Below are 21,154 nucleotides of genomic sequence, written 5' to 3'. Positions count from 1 at the left end.
AAAAAATTAAAAATTTATTTTCAAAGGAAAGTGTTATGTACATCACATTCAGCGCTCTGGAGCAAGAACAGTTGAATTTCGACATGACGGGTATCTTTGAAATATGTGCACACTCAATTAAAGACTGAACCTGCTTCATATCATTTCCACATCATTGCTTTGGAGGCTTTACATTTTTCTAAAAAATGCAGTGTAAAACGGTAACCTTAATCTTATATTCAATTGATATATTGGTACTTAGGATATTTAAAGAATTCCCCTGGCAACCTCAACTACTTTCTCCACAAATACACATATATTTTATCACCAAATACAGCGGAACCTCGATACGAGTGGGCCAATGGGAAATTGCCGTATCTAACCGGTTTCATAGTATCCTAAGCTTAAACATCTTAGCTGGGACATGCCGGAAATCATCGTAATAAACGAGTCTAACAGAATCGTTCTAACAAGGTTCCACTAGGCCTATAATCTGCAAGCCGATTAGATGTTGGGTAATATGTAGGATAGGGTTAGAAAGTAAAGTGCACATATTTCATACATGACCCCAAACGAATGATCAGTTAAGTGATAATCAAATTTTAGTCGTCGCTAGGATTTACTGAGTATAGACATCAACTACTGATTTTATTCGTATTTTCTAACGTTCTGTTTTCATCGAATTCGTCGAGTTGTTTAAGGCAATCTTGCGGATTGATTTCGTCGGTCGGCGTTACTCGAGCTGGTCCCGACCGTGGTGGATCGATCGGTTTCAAACCGACGTGATTCGAAATCAGTTCTTGCTACAAAATTAAGATCATCCGATTTAAATTTATACATTCACCGAAATAGTAAAATTACGGCCACAGGATTGAAGAAATGCATTTTAAAGTGGATTTAAGAAATATATCTTAATTTTTGTAAAATGGAAATCAGTTATTCTAAAAAGCCTGAGGATGTTGATTATTGATGAGTTGCCTAGGTATGGTAGTATCTTTCATTGGCATGAAGGTTTTGATATATTATAAACTGAAACCTTTTGAAAATATCGAGAAAATACATCAGTCCAGTCACTAACTTCTTACGCGATCAAGTTACTAAGTTTGCTTTACTGACTGAGCCATAGTCCAATTACTAACTTCATCAGAGTTCGGTTACTGACTTAGTGACTAGTCTGTTTGATGACTGCATCGTTAATAGTCCAGTTACTGACAAAACCACAGTAGTTATACACAGTCTAATCAATAACTGACAAGGATAAGCTCGAGTAGGCTGAAAATAGTCTGAATCTTTCATTCAGTTTACCTGCATTCTATGAACCCGTTGAGCTGATAGCAAAGATCTAGTCTCCTGTTTTTTTAGCGCCAATTCTCTGATTCGTTTCATTTGAACCTGGTGTTCCTCGTGTTTAGCTTTCAGTAAAAAGTTTTTTAATTCTGAAACCCAAGTGAATTCCTATTAGTTTTAGATCGGTATTCTATACCGTATTTCAAATTTGTTTGGAGATCGGGCCACTTACTTTCATCTTCTTGTATCGGAACATAGACATAATTCTTGGCTAAAATGGAACAATGAAGTTAGATTATTATTATGAGATGGCGCAGCTTGAAAGAATTACAAGTAGGAATGCTATAATAATGGATCACTGTTTGTCGGGCCCTTAAGGACTTTTGGGAACATATTGTAACTTGAGGCTGCCATCTTCCCATTTTCCGAAAAAGATCCACTCCTGATTTAAGGCTGGTTTCAGGAAGCTTTTTGCTACATGAGAAAAGCCAAGAGTGGCTAATTGCAAATCAAGCACATGTGTACCAGGTCAATAGAATTCAAAATCAATGACATGCGTTTTCAGAAGCGATTCCCTAATGAGAACTACCGGTACAGTGAAAATTGCTGTTTCTGCAGGAAACCATATTGCAGGGCTGAGAAATTGTGCTAAAAAGCGACTCTTGAAAACCAGGGGCCAGTTGCTCAAAAGTTGGTTTAAGATAACCGGCCGTTAAATACCATAGTAACAATGAAATTTCAATTGTCACCATATCAACTATCCACTGGTTAACTCTAACCAACTTTTGAGCAACCGGCCGTGCTTTTTGGCTATGTTGAATTTACAACGTTCTTGACAATTGTGGCAACTGTCACGAAGAAAATGAATGGGTGTAGGTTGCAGAAGTTTGCATTCAATTAGAAATAATTTTGATTGACTGACTGCTGAGGTCGAGGAGGATAATAAGGGTCAGGACAGGAGTCGCAGAGAGTCGACGACAGAGATCTTACGTTGGCGGCCCACAGGTGCTTTCTTCAATCTTTGTCGGATATCGCTCGACACCAGACGCGATTCCATCGGTGGATGAAGTTGCAACGATTGCCAGAAATTTTTTGCGTGCACCACATCTTCCTGCGACGAGCCCGAAAACTCGGTAGTTTCTCTGGGCATACCCAAATTGACAACCGTCGTGGCTGCCATGGTTGTTAGTAAACAAAGTGCTGCCCTCTCTCGTGTGTAGCATCTGAATCTAACCGCAATGCTCCCGATTACGGTCGGAGTACTCCTCAGGAAGATCCTCACATGCCGATGAGTGAATTCTGAAATAGATATCGTCGTTTTTTATTTTTACACTTTAATCAAGTAACTTTGTATTATAATGTATCGATAGATCTACATTTCTATCTTGTTCAGTACCGGGAATGGTGATTCATTATAATCTATAAACCGGCCGGGCCTCCCAACTGACAAACCCCTCTGAATCGTTTGCCGGTTCAGGGAAAGCCGTGAGATAATGCACTGTAAGCCTGACTAAGGTGACACCGGACTTATTAATTTATTTCTATTTAAAAACAAACTACATTCACTCCACAAAATATTCAGCTTTAGTTATGACATTTGGCGCTAACTGCAACATAAACTAATCATTAACGAATCGTTTCAGTAGAATGCAAACCCCGTTCGATTTTATTTCAGTAGCCCTATTTCATTTCCCGGACACGTTGAACTATGTAAGTCAAAATGAACATCGATTGGATAGCCGTCTGCCAGTAAGTGATTTAAAAATGTTCTAAATAAAAATATTCTAAATATATTGCGCCGGATGTTTTATCGTTTCAAGTGTTGCAGATTTGTTTTAGTGCATTTCGGCCGGTCGCCAGTGACGGAGCAAACAACGGAAGGGCAGACACTCTACTGTGAAAAAGAATAATTTCCTGTAAAAATATTTCCTACAGCACTCTAACATCGCTCGCTTTGACGTGTGGTGTGCAATTTCAATCATCCTTGCTTGCCAGGGCTTGGTCGCGTCCAACCGCGAGTGAAGAGCCGATGACGCAATAATAAGCTTTTATCCAATAAATAGGATAGTGTTTAAAGAAGTTACGGAGCCGGAAAACAAACAAGATCACGTTAGATAATACTTTTTATTTACACCTAAACTAAAAATAGCACCCAAAGTCACACACTGGAAATCGCACACATTAGGGATCTTATTCTAAGATCTTGCTCTGGTCCAAACGGACACGTACATGGTATCATTTACTCAACGGAGTTTTTCTGACCGTTGGATGCATGTACGATGCACGTTGAGTGGTTTCGAAACTGTTATAAATGCTTTTCAGTTCTTTGCTGTCTAATTCTGGTTGGTGAGCCGGATGTGCATGCGGATGGCGAGCTGCAATTACAAAAAAATGCCTCGATGAAATATCAAACGTTGATTTTAATTTCAATATCAACCTCTCGAAAAAATACCTTTAAGGTGCTTTAACTCCTCTGGAACTTGGTGCGGTCCAAGATTGTAGCTATTTTTGTAAGTTGTTTCGAAATAATGGTCGTACTGAAAATGTATCAATGTAAAAAAAGATTGTAAAAAACAGATTAAACTTTCCGACATTTTTCTATCTTTTTTTACATTACGAAAGTACTAGTCCCGTCTATGGTCGGCTGATAGACAGGAAATTGGCAATGAATAAAATGGCAATGATAAATTTATTTCAGAAAGAAAAAATGGATGCGTTATTATAGATTTCGATTATTACTTTTATTCACTGTGGAACTCCTGAAAATTCACGGATAAAAAATTTAACTCTAACACAGGGCTGCCGAAATCAGATTAATAATTAATCAAATGGAAAGAAATATTTTTTGTGGACCCCATGATATGGATTGTTTCTTGGAAAGAACTTACTGGTATAGATAGTTTCTTGGAAAAAAAACTCAAGATTTGTTTTTTTTTCTATTTTAAAAACCGTTGTTTGAAGAATAAACATTTGATTAGAATTAAACTCCAAAAATTGATAAGATATCGATTTCCTTTTTTACCTGTGACGGCAATCTCTTGCTCTTTTTCAATTCTCCTATATCGAATCGTTTTTCGTTCCAATTCCCGATCAAAGTCGGAGTTCCGTAGGCGGTATCCTTCGTTGTACTTCGCCAGCCGAACTGCGTGAATTTCAGTTCGTCGTGAGTATGAGTCCAAACCTCAGCCTGTCCCGATGCCCGAACCATCTCTCGAAACGGAGGGTCTTTTTCGTATTCGAACTGACTCATGATGATGACGAGAATGAGTATTTGAACGCACGATTTCGAAACAATTTCTATAACGCTCGCGTTCTCTACAAAACGACACGAATAGTTGTCTGCCTAACACTAAGTGTTTCAGTGTTTACAATACTGTCACCGTCGGCCATGACACAACGTTGCCATGGAGTTACCAGTCACATACACACACTCAACTCAAGTTTTAGTAACAATCGCATGAACCGATGGCTTTGAATTGACTCGACATTTCCACGCAAAACTGGAATTCCAGTTATCGGGACCAGGTGGAGAATTCGTTATCCATATATTAAGTTCATTTAGGTAAACTGAATTATGTCTTCCCACACACACGCGGCCTGTTTAGATATATTTTCACGAAAATTCTTATGGCCATTACTGTCTAGTCAAATTACCCGAACAAAAGGAAACACCGAGGCAGCAGGCACTCTAAAAAAACTTCCGTTTTATTGCAAGAACGAACGATGCGATAGATATCCATTTATTTATATTCATCCATCGATTGATTTTAGCACGGATATTGATTTTAAACGTAAACGAAGTACACATTAACAATGAGGACGGCTCCGCCCGCCGCTTTGACGCCGTCGTGGCGTGCGTAAGTTCTCAATTTCATTTGGGAATTCCATCACTCATAATGACGTCAACAAGGCGGAACTAGGAAACCCCTTTCGACGGAACTGGGGAGAAAGTGATGTAAATAATGTGCAGCATACTCGGGCGGTATCGAATTACCTTTTTACCGGCGTGTGAAGGTATATAGTACTGAGAGTGCGAGAGGCGGTAAGTAGACCGTTTATGGAATAGTTTTATTTAACTAGCTCGTTGATTGGGCGCCGTGCAACCATGGCTGATATAACGTTAAAGTTAATTTGGTACAAGCTCGGGGAGACTCGGTCTAACATGGCCGACCGGTATGGGAGATTTTTAGAATGGTATCGAACCTTTGACATACGTCGAGTGGATATTGTCGACATGTTTTTCGTCGGTTGGATCGTGTTTGCCTGCGTCGTCGTCGGGACGCTGCAATTGTATTTAAAGATTTTCGCGGGGAAGCCGAAAAATTCGCAAGATTCTAGGCGGCAACAACGAGCCGGCGGCTCGTCCCCATCTTCCTCGGGTGTTGCTAGTCGTCCGGGTATACATTACGCTACAGAGAGCTGTCAGTGGCTTAATTCAGCAATAAATTGGATTTACTTGAACTATTCTACAACGCCGGGATTTATTCAGAACTGGTTAGCCGCGTTGAATGATGAAGCTAAAAAGTCACAGGTAAGATTTTTTTTAGAATAGTTTTGAATTTGGCATCAGTTATAAATGTGGAATATCCAGCAACTGGATTTGTGTTCATGATCGAACCACGGAAACCAGTCCAAGGCGCAGTCATTTCAAAAAGTTTTAGATTAAAGACACGTCTTAGACCACCCTGATTCTAAGACCCGTCTTATCATTTGAGACCGCTTACGGACTTAAAAATCCTAACTGTGCAATTGGGCCGAGATGTATATGTATTTAAGCCTCATCCGTTATAAAAGTTAAACCCCAAAGATGAGGCAACTATCTGATAGACTATGCTTTCATTCGGATTTTGATATAATCCTGAAAAATAGGGTGTTTGATCCTGATTTTCGTAAACTAGCTTAATTTCATTGTTCTCAAACGGTCATCCTTATTACCGAGATGATGTATTTTACTGAGATGAACCGAGATGAACCGAGATGAAATTAAATATAACATATTTATTTATTCCATATCGATTTTAACCATTGAAATCATATTATATCAGTAATAAATGCCTGCTGGGTTCATATTTTATATATTTTGTCGGATATTTTTGGAAAAATAACTTTTAACTTTACCGAGATGAGATCGTCGATCAATCAAATTCAATGAAATTTTATTGCTAACCGAGTTTACGTTTTTTGAGTCAAAATTTTTTTAAATAAAAAAATATGTAAAATATGACTCTAGGAGGTATTTATTACTGATATAACGTGATTTCAAGTGTTAAAATCGATAAGGAATAAATAGATATGTTATATTTAATTTCATCTCGGTTCATCTCGGTAAAATACATCATCTCGGTAATAAGGATGACCCTTCTCGAATGATCCAACTGCGGCTTTGATGAGCAAAAACCACGGTTCATGATTTAACTAATTATTCTGATATTTTCCTTTATGACTAGTTTTAACTAAACTTCAGAGAAGCATTAATAAATGAATAGATTGTCAAATTATCAACCGTGGGTTTTTGCTCATGAAATCTGAAATACTCAGATTAACAGTCTATGAATAATGTCTAATGCTGCTGTTTATCTGACTTTGGATAGGATACTTTCAAATTTGTTATGTTCCTCAATTGAATGTAGCCTAACTTCACCCACCACCCTCTTATCCTTCACTATTTTACGGCGCCAAAACTATAGCTTCTTAGAATCCATCGGTAGCCTCTCATCATAAACGAGTAAAAGCGATATTGTTGATGGATTGAATCGTATAATGATGCATTGTCTTTTTGGTCATTGATTTTTCCGTTCTTATAAAAAATCGAGAACAAGACGTCGGTCATTAAAAAATGGAGAACTAGATCTGTTGTTTATGTACTGCTTAGCATTAGTAGAGGTCGATTTATTCTTAGAAATGCACACTTAACTTATCTGATTCAACGCTCGCTGACTGTGTCTGCCTGTCGAGAAGCACGATTTTGAACAACATTTTATCCTAGATTGTTCTCAGTTTGCAGTTTGGATAGAATTTTTCATTGAAAATGAAAATTGTGAAGATTTTGAAAGAATAGATTCTTGTCATGATTTAGGTTTGATGTAGAACTCAAGATCCTTCACACCCCCTCCCTTTCGACTCCCTCCCTTTCGATTCACATGTAAAGTCTAAGAAACATTCTTTTCTGTCTTTTTAGCTTGAATTTGATTTATGATATGCCTTTTATTTAGATTAATGCTATTGCAAAGTAACTAATTAACTAATTTGGGCTGGTTTTATCAGAAGATTTGACAAGATGGAAGCCAACACACTCAGGGCCCTACGACTCCTTGATTCCATGAAAACTTCTTCTGAACCAAATCCTTTTAAAAGCGCATGAAACTCCTTTAATTCGAGCAAAATACCCAAAACTCCTGTCAATTTTGAGAAATAGGCCATTAGAAATGTTTGTCTTGGTTGTAGTTATACAGTAGACAACCCCTATAGCTGGAACCAGGATCTTTTTAGGAGGTTACAGAATTAGAAAGTTTAGTAGTGTATGGGATAAAAAGTTTGCTTACAAAACCACCAAATTAACATGTTTAAACAGTAACGATTTAGGAGGCGTCTACAGTAATTGGGATATGAAAGTGAAGCAGTTGCTTCCTCGAAATTTGAAACTTTTTCCTTTAAAACTCCTTGGAAACTCCTTATATCCAGGAATGACTGATCTGTAGGGACTCTGACACTGAACCCCAGTCTGTTGACGAAGAAGAGTTAGAAATATTCTGGGTTACTAGAAGTAGACTTTATAAATGTGAATGATGGAATTCTTCGGCTCAAAATCTGTTTTTTTTTAAAATTTTTGTAGAGCTCTCTGTCGGTGCGTTTCGATCGGATACTAGCTGGCAGTCTCCCCCCAAGAGTTACTAATGTTCATACGGAAGTAGCGTCTAAAGAAACATTTGTAAGTATATTCATCCACTCGGATAACACTTATCCTCTTCATATGATAATATTGTAATCGCTACTGCAATTCCATATACATGCCTTATATGAGCATAGGCCTACTACATTTCTATATTCGGGTAGGCTTGAATGTGAATTTTATTTCACCTTTTTTATCAGCTAGATAACTTATCATGACAATTTGTCCGACCTTGTATTTGTCATTATCAGTGTAAGTTCATCTTGTTTATGTTGTGGTTATTGAATTCACTGTTTGAACATCGGTGTCTATGTGATCGCCGATAAAGACTAGTCCTTAGCACCACAAAGAAATCCATTTTTTCTACACGACGTTTCTCTGATTTCAATAAATCTGGTATAAGGCTTTATAAAATTGTAATATTTTTTGAGTGTCAGGTTACGCATCACCGAATTTGAACTTGTTACATGTACATTTAAAAAACGCAGCAGATATAGAGTGGTATCATTACTTGATATCAAGAATTATGTCTCATTCAATACGCCTAAAAATTGATGGTAGACAGATGACCACTTTTTCTTAAACAACTCTTTAAGGGACCCAAATTTTATACTCAACTACCTTAAATATCTGTATTTCAAGATAAGATAGAGTTTTACCGCCATATTTTTTCATGCTAACAGCCTCAAGTCAATATAATAAAGTTCATCCAGTGTACTTGTAGGTCTGTATTATGCAAACTTTCAAGATTCTGTAAATTCTTCAGATGATAGCAACAGCTAACTGCTGTTAACAAAGAACACCATTTTACAAAGCTAGAACGCCATACATTACTTTAAAAATAATAGCTCAATTATTGCAGCAACTTGTATTAGAGACTTTGCTTCTATGATGCATCCAATTATTTCAACAAGATATAGTACAGACTTTACTTCTATGATGCATCCAGTTATTATCTCATCCGTTGGTTCAGTCGAAACTGTTTTTACCCGTTCCAGGTGATACACGGAATAATAGATTCATCAGAGCTGGCATTCCAGGTTCTCGTGTCGCAGGAAACGCCTACTAAAGTTGAACTAACTAATTGCGACGTAAATGTCAAACTACTACGCGGACCGGTAAGTCGACGCGCGATAAAAACAAGAATTTTTTTCAGTTTTGATAATTCGCGATAATCTTCTGAGCCCGTCGGTGTTCCGAAAATCGATTTTGCACGTGCAGTGTCGCGATCGTCTCCTAGTCTTGTTTTTCTATCCGCGGGGAGTTGAGCCGGTTACGAAAATGGATGAGTTTCAGGAATTGATGATTGAATTTCGTGGCGCGTAAAATTTAATTCAATTTTACGTCGTGCGTTCCTTCATTTAATGACGGTTCGATTGATCTGTTGGAATTACGCTTAAACGGCTGTAGGGTTGAAGTTTACCGGTAGTTTTTTTTCAAGGCTCCCGTACGAATATCGAGTGTGTGGCGGGTGATTTTCTAGCATATTTTGCCCGTCGCCAGATACGTATCTAACATTTTTGATAATTCTCGACGTGGCGCAAAGTACGCTCAGATGTGCGGGGAATTCTGCGCACTTTCCGGCGCTTTCGACATTGATATGCATATGCATGATAACACAAAAACTGATGAAAGCGGCTAGCATATCGATTTCGGAAAAGAAAGTCATTGATTCTCACTTTCTGCATAATATGGGCCTACTAGAATTAATAGAAAATACTCCTGGTGCAAGACCCTTGCAATCGGGATTTTCGCGAAGGGGAGAAGTAAAAGCAACCGAAGAATTCATTTGCATCCAAATAAGCGCGACAAGGGGGATAGAATTGTGGCAAATGTGCGGCATGCATAACAACTATATTCATGATGTATCTGCAATGTTTACAAGTCCTATGAAATGGGGCTTGTAAATGTTGCAGATATGAGCTGAATATGCTCGTACAATGCATACACGCTTGCCACAGCTCCCTTGTCGGAACGCATTTTTTGGCTCGTACATTCTACGCTAAATCCGTACGAACTTTCGGTACGCAATACTCGTTAGTGTGCAGGCGGCTTTAGATATTGACTTAGTGTTTTCAAAAGGACCGTAGTGTCTGCCGTTATGCGTTGATATGTAGCGTACTTGCAGCTGTTAACACGAATGACTTAATTTAATCATCTATGACTATGGTTGACTATCGGAACTGACAACCGTTCGCGATTTTCCATATTTTGTCATCATTTTATCGCGAGACATACTGATTTGATTGATGAAAGATGTTGCTGTGGCTCTTATCATCGCTCTGATCAACTAGAACATTTTCTCTCCTATCTCGAGAGAAATTTTTCCGAAAAATAGCTCGAAACATGCGGCGGTCCTATTAATATCTAAAGGTAGGGACACGCGTGCATATTCTTTCGCCCAATCGCGTAACAACATTCATGAATTGCCCTAAAAATCCGTCCGTGTGCTCAGGCAACCGACATATTCGGCCGACCCAATCGCATGGAAAAATCACCCGTATCGAACGTGTTTGACACATTTTCGACCAATTATCTACGTCGGCAATCGGGTCGCCTGTGAATCTGCCAGTGATTGATTTTTATCGACCAATAGGATGCTTCGTTGATATCATGTGATATGTTTACCATTGATGAGGAAATGTTTGCGTAAGCTGGTAGTTTTATTCAACGTTTCGACTTTATAAACTGGTAGTCACCTTCAGGAATACTGCGATACAACAGAAAAATTGTGTAAAATATATACGTTCCAGAACTAAGAGACTTCGTTCTTTCTCTTTGTTCTGGATTGTATATATTTTTCACAATTTCTGTTGTATCTCAGTATTCCTGAAGACCACTGTTGGTTTATAGTCGAAACGTTGAATAAAACAACCAGCTTAAGGAAACATTTTTGGTCTTTTTTTTTTCTTATATATTGTGGGATTTTCATAATATGTAATGTTAACTCTTCCACTATAAGTGGTGCGTACGCTGTTGGAACCAGGTGCATTGGAAGCAATTTTTGAATGCCGCGGCCAATTTTTGACACGTTTTTCTTATTACTTTTATTGTGTACTTCAATTTCGTCATAGAGAAAGAAAAACAATGTCATCCAGTAAATTGTTGCAGTCGCTACGGTTCCAACGCCACTGGGAACTTCGATTTGATCGCTACAGGTGCATGCGCTCTTATCGACCGGAAAAAAACACGGCCGCCCTTATCTTTAGAATTTAATTTAGAATATAGTGAAATGGCGTAAAAATATCATGCTGCGTGTATACAATTCTCACTAGATGTTCGATGACTGGTCGATATCTAATTGATTGTTGTGAGCTAAACTCACTTCGATACGACAGCTGGTCTGTGTATGTGCACAGACGAACTGCTGGGCGGGGGTGTGATAGATCGTGCTATTATCAAAGCAGAGAGAGAGTGTGTGAGAGAGAGGGAGGGCGAGAGAGAGCATTACGAAACATTTTTCTCGTTTACTCATCTATCAGGAGCGCGAATGAGAGCACACACATTTTCCGGAACGGTTTTATTAATCACCGCGCATCCACCCACTATTAATCATCAATAAATCATATGGGTCGATGGTGGACTCCCTCGTCTCTTGTTCGCTGCAAGTGAGAATATACTGTTTAATTAGCGCCGCCGCGAGGGTATCGAGAGATCGAATTGTTACCTCAGCTGCGCTGACGTTTTAAGCAGGCTCAGTCGCTTCCGTTTAAAGTAGCGAGCCGAATTACTCAATTTACTTTGTTTCAGGAGAACGGGTTTCAGCACTCTGAGAGCACTATGAAATTGTAGAACTTACGCTCTAGTGGCGGTTCCATAGTTGGGACTTAAGTCCAAAAGTCGTTTTAAATCTTAAGACTGGTCTTGAGCTGTTAGATAAGCTATATAACTAAGATAGTCTTAGACTGGCTTAAGTCTAAGCCATGACTATGGAACCGGCCCTGGAATATCTCAACTCGGCATCAGGAAATTCAATACCCTAAAAAAACTGAAAAATGAAAGTTCTGATTTCGCATGAGTAGTTTTTTTATGACCACCCTCTTGAAGGTGAAAGGGGGTAAGCCAAGGAAAATATCGAGAAATTTCGATTTACCAAAATTTTTAGTGGAATAAACTTTGGCATTGTGCCTGCGACATTTGTTACAGCAGTAGGTCAGAAATGACCTCGGATCCTGGGATTTTGGGTAATGGATTTTGATCTGTGGGTGTGTCAACTCACGTATAGACCTAGAAAATGCCCACGCTGCTAATGGCATTTTTGAAACGCTTTAACGCGTTCAGTACTGACTAATTAATACCCTAAGGAGCTGGGAAATTATTTGAAAATTTAGAAAATACACCCCAGTGCATCTTATAGTAGGCATACCGCTATAATGCATCTACACTGCTCTACGGTGTATCATTAGTTATTCATATTTAACCTCATTTGACAGGTACTGCCATCTTTCATTAGAGATAATAACTAATTAGTAATTATATCAATACGTCACAGTGCAGTGTACTAGCTAAATCTATCAGCCATTAGTACGCCGCACTGCGGTGTAGACACACTGAAATGGTTAGATTCTAGTGATTAAACTGACTAGGCCTGTGTCGCGTTGTCTGCGTGATTTCTATAAATTGAAAGAAAAGTTGACAACCGACAAATTGGATAATTAACCCAGTTCAACGCGCTGCTGCTGGCGGAGTCTGAGTAGATCGACTGACAGAGCAGAGACAGACAAATAAATCGGCTTTCGCGTATAGTAGATCGAATTTTCATCAGCAACGTGCGTATAAATTTCAATTCAGTAGCCTATTTCTTGACTTGAATGATTACTTTTAAAAATTGAAACCTCAATGAAAATACAAAATTTTGAATTGCGGCAAGTGCATGGATAGAGTCTAACTCGGGGAGTCCATGGTCATGGTAGCATATCACCCACGGACACGTATCGATGCATTATTAAGATAAATGCGAATAGGCGCGATCACACTAGCGTTTTTGGCCCGTGCCAAATTAGGCTTGGAAAAACCATTCACACCGGTGCCAAAGGGGTCGTGCCTGTTTGACGCGAGCAAAAATGTCAGACAAGGCCTGAGCCAAGGGTCGAACCGTCTCCACGTGATTGCGGCTTATGAAGAAAACTGTGCAGATTTAAGGGCTTCCCCTTTCCCCGTATTCAAGAACAATATGCAGCTCTTCTGAGTTGCTGGATCTCTTTGTGGCGTCAAATTAAAGCACTCCACAAGAATTATTAATATTAAGTACGCGGATTGCTTGTGAAGCGATCGACAAAAACTCGCGAGCATTGAAATCATCAAGTCTTATAGCGAGAAATCGAATTTCTCTACGAGATGTCGTCGCTGATGATTACTAAGTCATCGGAGCAGTTTTTAAGATCACCGATAATCGGCCCAGTTATGAGACGTTATACACCCGTACAACCGTTGATTACAGCCATCGCGTACGCGCAAGCTGTTGTCATCGATTTCGGCGACGAATTCCGTGCGAACATGTTTACGTACTTCATATTTTACGATTTATACAGTCGTGCCTCGTCGTAATCGGTTTCTTAAAAATCGAGATAATCAATAAATAAACGTCGTCTGGATATTTCCATTATTCGATTCGCGTAAAGATATTTCTATTTTCCTGTATCATTTTAACACGCTTCACATCGCCAGATTCAAGTCACGGTAAGCACATAATCATCGTTGTCACAATGAATGTTCGTCTATATGTGTATAATATTTGTGGCTGCTTTTGTTTTTGCTTCGATGTTGATCGTTAAATTTTTTGCAAGCTTTTGTAACAGATGTAATATTCGTTCTAAACGTTATTGTATTATATTGTAATAACATAAAGGTATAAATCAGAATTAGAAGGACTAATTTAGATTTTTAAAAACAAATCCCTTTCAGTGTTGACTAAAAAAATATCCAAAAGTGCTGGAGATTTGAAATTTAAAGAAAATCCCTCCCCAGTGTTCTAAATCACAGACACATCACTTTAATGTATCTACACCGTGGCGCGGTGTATCGCTATGTATTGCTAGTGACAAATATTCCTCCACTATGTTTGACAGGTGCTGCCATCTTTCATTAGCGAAAAAAACTAGTTACTATTAACACCAATACACCCTGATGCGGTGTACTAGCAAAGTCCATCACTGATGTATACACTGCACTGTGGTGTAGACACACTTAAAGGGTAAATAACGAGGTGTATTGGCTGAGCCGTTAAAGGTCAGCATTCCCGGGTTCTTGGGTTCGAAACCCTGGTGGTGGTTTGAGGTTCTTGGTTGAAGGTTTCTTCTCTGCCCTCTGCCCCCTTAATCAGGGGATGATTCTTTGAATTCCTGAGTGGCCTCTGGCGGGGTGATCGATGAAAGATTTGACATGAATGTATTTGGTCTTGTTGTGTTCTTCTTAATGCTGATTTTTAGAGGGGCTACATTCATTCTTTATTAGCGACATTGTCGATGCCAGATGCTAGTCACAAAGCTTTTATTTTCCAATATATTGAAAATTGAGCATGTGTTTTTGGTAGAATTTGCTGCTATCCATCACATAAACTTACTACTGTGGACAGTGATGGTCACCATCTAAAACCTCTGGTTGAGTACGCTGATTTGTTGCTGTTTTCACGCAAGAACAATGGTGTTTACTATTTCTTTCCTAGAAAAGACGATATTTGCATCTAGGCGTTCTGGAAATTTATCTGGAAATGATAGTAGTTCTTGCAATTGTTTCAACGCATTATGTTTGCATTCATCTATGATAGTAGACATTAAGGGGTTAAATATCAAAATCTGGCCGTTTAGACGTATTCCCTCAGCCATCATCATCGGCCCTGGCCACCGATTCATGGCTAATGCACCATTCAGGAATTAAACGTCATCATCCCGGGAATAAGAATTCTGCCGTGTGTGTAAGAAATCGAACTCCGCTCGCCTAAACGATCGATAATTGACCGATGGTTTGAGTCTTATTGAACTGGTTTTAACAGGTCATCAATTAGTTTGCCTTAGATAGTCGCGATCATCATTTCCTATTCGTTCGAGCGCTCCTCTCCGACATCGTCGATTGAACACAAGTGTCAAATTAGATTTTCGTGTATGGGTTCAATTAAGACGAGTCAGTATGTCGGGAATGTTGTCGGATTCGTCCCGATCAATTAATGATTCCTTCGACGCGCGGATCGATTTGATTCGCCGAAGATGTCAGATAAGATATATCTACGATGATGGTTAAGTTTGCGTTCGTCGCCAAACAGAATAAATTTCAGCCGGCGACTACTACTATCGCTTAAGCCAGCATTTTCGAAGCTATCCAATGATGTCGACCTAAATTTGACATTTGAACTGTTAAAACTCGATTAGTAAAACTCAATTAGATGGCTTAGGCACAACGCGAGAAGATCGCGACCCGATGTACATTTTCTCCAGTGCCCAGTTGCGTCATTGTGTCACAAGTTTTCTGAAAACTTAAGACTGTGATTCTTTAGTTTTTAGATTGGCTAAAGAACTAAGAAGACAGTCTAAGATAGGTCTAAGATCTTAGCTGTTACTGTATAACTGATCCCTTGGTATAGAGAGGATTGTGAATACCTTGCCTCTGGGATGTAGATCCGGTCCAGAATCCAGGTCTACACCATTACTTTACTCGCCATAATGATATTCATGATCATCCTAAATATCCATTTCCTGGGGCCAATTGCACAGTCATGACTTAAGTCTTAAGTGGTCTTGAATCTTAAGACTGTTAGATTGGCTATAGAATAAGGATGGTCTTATGGACTGGTCTTAAGTCTAAGCCATGACTGTACAACTGGCCCTGGTGGTCCAGAATCCAGGTCTACACCATGACTTTACTCGCCATAATGATTTTCTCTGGGCCCAGTTGCACTGTTGTGACTCAAGTCCAAAGGTTTATAAAATTTTAATTTTAATTTTTTGAAATATTATGACTGCCATTCTAAATTTGTTAGATTGAACTAAAGTTGTCTTAGACCGGTGTTAGATCATAGCCGTTGCTGTGTAACTGGTCCGTCAGCATTAAAGGTTGTATATACCTCGCCTCCGGGATGTAGACCTGGTCGGCCAGAATCCGACCTGGTCGTCTAGAATCCAGTTCTACGCCGTTACTTACCCACGATAACGCTTGACGCTGCAGAATTTCGTTTGATCGCGGATCGGCTGATCGCGTGCTGAATTTTGTTTGCAATTGATGTATTGATTATCTGTCGTACAAGCGTTCTAATCATTCCTCGGAGAAATACAAGGTTGACAAAGTCGTGACATTTCCGGCAACGTTTTGTCATCCCAGATCGCTAGAGGAAATATCGTCTAAGCCGATTCCATTCATCGCCGTCGAAAATGTCAAATCGAATTGAAATTAACGAAATTTTTTTTTGTATTCTTTCGTACCCGGTTACCGAGATTTTTAGCTCCGTAAAGCTGACTTATTCAGGGTCCCTATGACTCCTCGATTCCTTGAAACCTCCTCATAAATGGAAAATGCTCTGAAAGGAGCTTGAAACTGCTTTAATTCAATCGAAATGTCCGAAACTCCTTCAATTTTGGGAAATAAGCAATTAGTAATGATTGTCTAGTTTGTAGTTGTACACTACGCCTAGAAATCGGTGCCAGGATTTTTCTACCAAGTTAGGCGTTTATGAAATTAGAAAGCAAGTTTAGGTAGTGAATAGGATAAGAATGTGCTTACAAAACCCCGGAATGAGATGATTAGTTAAACACTGTGATTGTGATATGTAAGTGATGCAGATGGTTAGACTCGAAAGCAATCCACTGCAAACTGATTTGGTGGATCAAGGAAGCCATCTGGATCCGAAAGACCCCTAACATCAACAGAGGCGAGGGGGGGGGGGGGGTAACGAGCTCAGTCACATCTGGACCGAGCAGTTGACCACCACGCCAGTTGGTGGTCTATTGAATGACAACGTCATTCAGCTTTGATAAAGTGTCCTGATGGGTCACGAAACGTCAGTACAGTTAGACTTCACGATTGTGATTTAATAACCTCAACCAATTCAGTGATGCAGACGCTTCCTGGAAATTTGAAATTTTCTCCTTTAAAACTCCTTGAATACTCTGCACATCCGGGAATGACTGATCTGTAGGGACCATGTTATAAGAAATGAACTGATGTAGATACGGAGTCGAATTTATCGACGAAGAACTTTGAAACCGATCCTTGAAATTCGTGGGAATTTCTGTTATTGTAGGTGCGATGAAATTTGCGAAGCTATACTTTGTATCGATGTACTGCAAATTCCAGCTACCTGACTAATGCTCGAGAACACCTACCTACACGCGTTTCGAATCGCATCTTATGGCGCTACAGAGAGGTGTTTAAAATTGCAGAATCGAGCAATTGAAGAAATACTCGGATTTCAGGTCTGGTTGTTCGCCGCTTTGTCTGAACTTCAGTTCTATTCCAGTATGATGTCGACTGTATATGATGAAAGTTCTAGATCGCGAAAGGAGTTGCGTGTCTTTCTCATAATCTATTATACTGACACTCTGCAGGGCTTGATTATCAATTCTTTTGTACCATCTAGCTTATTTTACGCGCATCAAATTTGTTACTTACAATATTCAGAATTCCCCCTCTCCCAAATGCTGAATTTTTGCTCCAATATCTATTGAGTCCTGGTCCAGAATAAATTCTTGAGTTACAATTAGTTCATTTTCAAACTCTGGGTCAGATCTTAGCTCACACCTGTGGAACCTGGTCCTGGCGATCGAAACTTGTGTGTTTAAAGCCTAATTTCTCAGTTTACAACTAATAGCTCATGACACCCTATATATGCATTTGCACTGGAAAACCCATATTGACAACATTCTGCAGTTGGTATTGCAAAATTATTGTTTTATGTGATAGGTTGCGTAATTTGCACCTATGTTATCTTACACATAATGTCTTCACCACTGAGAACTGGTTGTTGAGAACTGGCTGTTGATACAGTTTTATTTGTAAGCGTAATAAACCAGAGGCAGCTGCTGTTGCTGGTGGTGGTGGTGGGGGGGTGGTGGTGGTGGTGGTGGGGGGGGGGGGGTGGTGGTGGTGGTGCTGCTGCTGCTGCTGCTGCTATCGAGGTGATCTAAACAAAGAACCTACCAAAATAGCAGTTAAAAAAGTCGGGCAGTCACTCATGATTACAGATAAAAGCACCAAAAAACTTGGTAATCAGTATATCGAGGGCATATAAAGAAGCGTTTCTCCTCTGGTGGAAAACATAGGGAGACATTCATTCTGTATTGTCTGCTCTGGCAGAACCAAGAGTAATTGCTTCATTGTAAGATGATTTACATTGTAAATTCATTCCCAATTGGTGAGCTGAATACTAGATACTAGGTAGTTTAATGAGCCAGCGAGTCAAATTTGGGCTGGAGTATTTACCGTGAAAATGATCTGTCGGCTTCCCAGGTACAGTCGTTCGCTTTCCGACTGCAATTGATCACCGGTCGGTGGGCTGATATGCAGACGGTAGAGGAATGCGCCATGGAAAGGACTCATTTTTGCTTGTTTTTTTAAGATACAAGTGATTTTGTAATACTATGAAGTCTAGAACGGTTGTATGTAATCGCATAGTCATAGGAGGAACTCGTATGCAGATGAACTCTCGTAAAAAGTAGCAGACCGACTATTAGCGTAAACCTCGATCAGAGCTGCTGCTGCTGCTAAACGGAGCTGGTGGAATCCTAGCCGAAGAATGCGTTGTAGTTGTCGGCTAGCGGAGTCTTTAGTACGTGGCTGAATACTGATTCACCGATGTATCTGTCTGTGTATCGATGATGAGATGAGGAATAATGATCTCGCTCTGTTACTGATCAATTCTCTCGCCGTGTTGCTATTCCTAGACGCTGCTGCGGTATTATTTACGTGAGAGCGTGAGCGAAAGAAAGAGTTCGTTCCATTGTAAACCGGATAAGATCGACCCTACCCAACTCGGATAACCGTTCAACTCAGATGTTTTTGAATATTTTCAGTCGGGCACTATATGAAATACGTAATCTCGGATACGACTCTAGATGGACACATTTTTATGGTTACAAAATATCCGAAGTCTGCTATATATTTGTGTGATAAATAATGATGATAATAATCTTAATTTATATTGAAATTGTAACATGATACAACAGGTGTTTTTATAGATATTTAATCAAATACATATATGAACATATTACAGGAGCTGTAATGTCATCGAAGGTGCCCAGGAAGCAAAATGCTTCGGTCTCCTCAGCGCACACTGCTTCAATCAGGCAATCACATTATACACGCCCACATTCACCCAATAGAAAAATGAAATTGAAGAAAAAATATCATAATGTCACAAATGGCAAAAACTTCTTATTAATGATACAAGATTCTCTTCCATTTGCCCGGAATAATTCGGCTCTGAAAATATGAAGTAACCGACTATGAATAACGTAAAATTAGTGTTGAATGCTTTTGTTACACCTGGCTCCAGGAATAGGCAACTATAGTTCCGCAGCTGTGGGTTAATTTTCATTGGTTTATTTCATTCAGAACTGTTGAGCTCCCTGTCTGGTTAATGTTTCGATTGATATGGCTATGCATGAATTGTCCTCGTTGAAACGATGAGGAACCTTCAGTAATTTGCACAGTCATGACTTACAAAAGTGGTCTTAAAATCTTCTTAAGACTAGTCTTAAGTTGTTAGATGGGCTATAGTTGGTCTTGTACTGGTCTTAAGTTAAAGCCATGACTTCACAACCTGGCCCCCTTGTGTTCATTTTTGATTAAGAATTAAACTTATATTTTCTGACACACTGCGTGGCATTGGTTTGGTGTTGGGATGCGGTGACTCGCTCCTTTGGTGTCATGCATCAAAATCTGCGAAATCACGGTTGAAGTCATTGACACATGGATATTACAGTTACCTTCGGCTGAAAAACTCGGAATAAAAGAACTCTTGACAACATTCTATAAGCTACAACTGATGCAACGAATGTCTTGTAACATCAAATATTTTCTTTGTTGTCAGTACATATTGTCATACGACTGACCACTGTGCGTGCAGCATGTATCGGCTGCGACTTAACAACTTGTACTATACGCTTTTTATCATCGGCACCGGAAATTGTCGTTGCTGCGCCAGGAAATAAGCTCATCCATCCTAAATACCGACTGGAGATGACTCTGAATGTGTCCTCTAACCACTGCATACCTTTCTCAATAACTATCTCCATACGTTTTGATGATGATGTACATGCAACTGTTATTGTCGTGGTGATATGATGGGTGCTTAATGTTGCGTGCATGCGGGCTACTGCGGCAGTTGGGGATTCTTCCTTTGGCACTCGTCAGTCCACCAGGTGTGTGTCAGTACAACTGGTCATCTACGCTAGGTAACCAACCACTTATCATCTAAATCAAATCAATGTTATTGGTCTACAAAACCACAAATTGGTTTATTGCCATAACCATTTGTGATGACATAGCTTCTCAAACTGGTTTTCACTTGGCAGGGTTTCTTAGGCTTTGAATTCTAGAAGAGGTTCTCGGTGAAAGATTTGTCCCTAGCTTTCATCTTCTCTCAGGGAAAACTGGTTACGATGTCCTAAGTATAGCTTGCTAGGCTGCGCTGTTCAGATTTATTTATTAGGTTGTTAGAAATCTTGCTGATACTAGAACCATGGTTTGACACCTGCTGCCAACTATCCCTGATTATCAGCGGCTACTCCTATCCATGGAAATGGTTTGCGATGCCTGTGCCGAGCAATCCGATTGTGTAGAATTATGAGGTATGCAGAAACTCGCTACCAACTATTTCGGCTGAATAACGAATTATCTAATGCTTGAAATACTATCCCCAAGCGTTGCTTTAGCCATGAAACTGTTTAAGTCTTCTACCCAATCCAGTTTCCATTTGGAGAAGCGTACTTTTCTAAACTCATCTACAGTATTGAGTGGACGTGTATCCCGTATGAGTATTTCTTACAACTAAAACGAAACATTGAGATTAAC

At 39.5% G+C, this 21,154-nt stretch overlaps 3 protein-coding genes across 18 annotated transcripts in view; 1 reads left to right on the top strand and 2 right to left on the bottom strand.

Annotated features, from left to right (window-relative positions):
* Window positions 1-4: 4 nt before the first annotated feature.
* On the bottom strand, window positions 5-2,508 carry LOC141907373 (cilia- and flagella-associated protein HOATZ-like). The gene is made up of 4 exons (XM_074796992.1): window positions 2,257-2,508; window positions 1,499-1,537; window positions 1,285-1,415; window positions 5-782 (listed from the first exon to the last, which is right to left on the bottom strand). Exons 1-4 carry the CDS (start codon window positions 2,444-2,446, stop codon window positions 615-617), a joined length of 528 nt encoding a protein of 175 aa, XP_074653093.1. The 5' UTR covers window positions 2,447-2,508; the 3' UTR covers window positions 5-614.
* An 869-nt stretch (window positions 2,509-3,377) lies between these two features.
* Window positions 3,378-4,909, bottom strand: LOC141907387 (cilia- and flagella-associated protein 68-like). The gene is made up of 3 exons (XM_074797009.1): window positions 4,289-4,909; window positions 3,719-3,803; window positions 3,378-3,641 (listed from the first exon to the last, which is right to left on the bottom strand). Exons 1-3 carry the CDS (start codon window positions 4,514-4,516, stop codon window positions 3,502-3,504), a joined length of 453 nt encoding a protein of 150 aa, XP_074653110.1. The 5' UTR covers window positions 4,517-4,909; the 3' UTR covers window positions 3,378-3,501.
* A 280-nt stretch (window positions 4,910-5,189) lies between these two features.
* The window catches only part of LOC141907058 (uncharacterized), a 56,736-nt gene continuing 40,771 nt past the window's right edge, over window positions 5,190-21,154 (top strand). For all 16 annotated transcript variants that reach the window (XR_012619457.1, XM_074796624.1, XM_074796623.1 and 13 more), the window contains exons 1-3: window positions 5,190-5,797; window positions 8,099-8,194; window positions 9,154-9,273. Coding sequence is in view for 15 of the 16 variants with exons in the window: in XM_074796624.1 (XP_074652725.1) it covers window positions 5,372-5,797; window positions 8,099-8,194; window positions 9,154-9,273 (642 nt within the window). In the remaining variant the exon portion in view is untranslated. The remainder of the gene's footprint in view (window positions 5,798-8,098; window positions 8,195-9,153; window positions 9,274-21,154) is intronic.

This window comes from Tubulanus polymorphus, chromosome 6, assembly GCF_964204645.1.
Source record: "Tubulanus polymorphus chromosome 6, tnTubPoly1.2, whole genome shotgun sequence".
NCBI lineage: Eukaryota > Metazoa > Nemertea > Palaeonemertea > Tubulaniformes > Tubulanidae > Tubulanus > Tubulanus polymorphus.
Note: the sequence above shows the minus strand (reverse complement) of the source record. Positions and strands in the feature narration are given on the sequence as shown.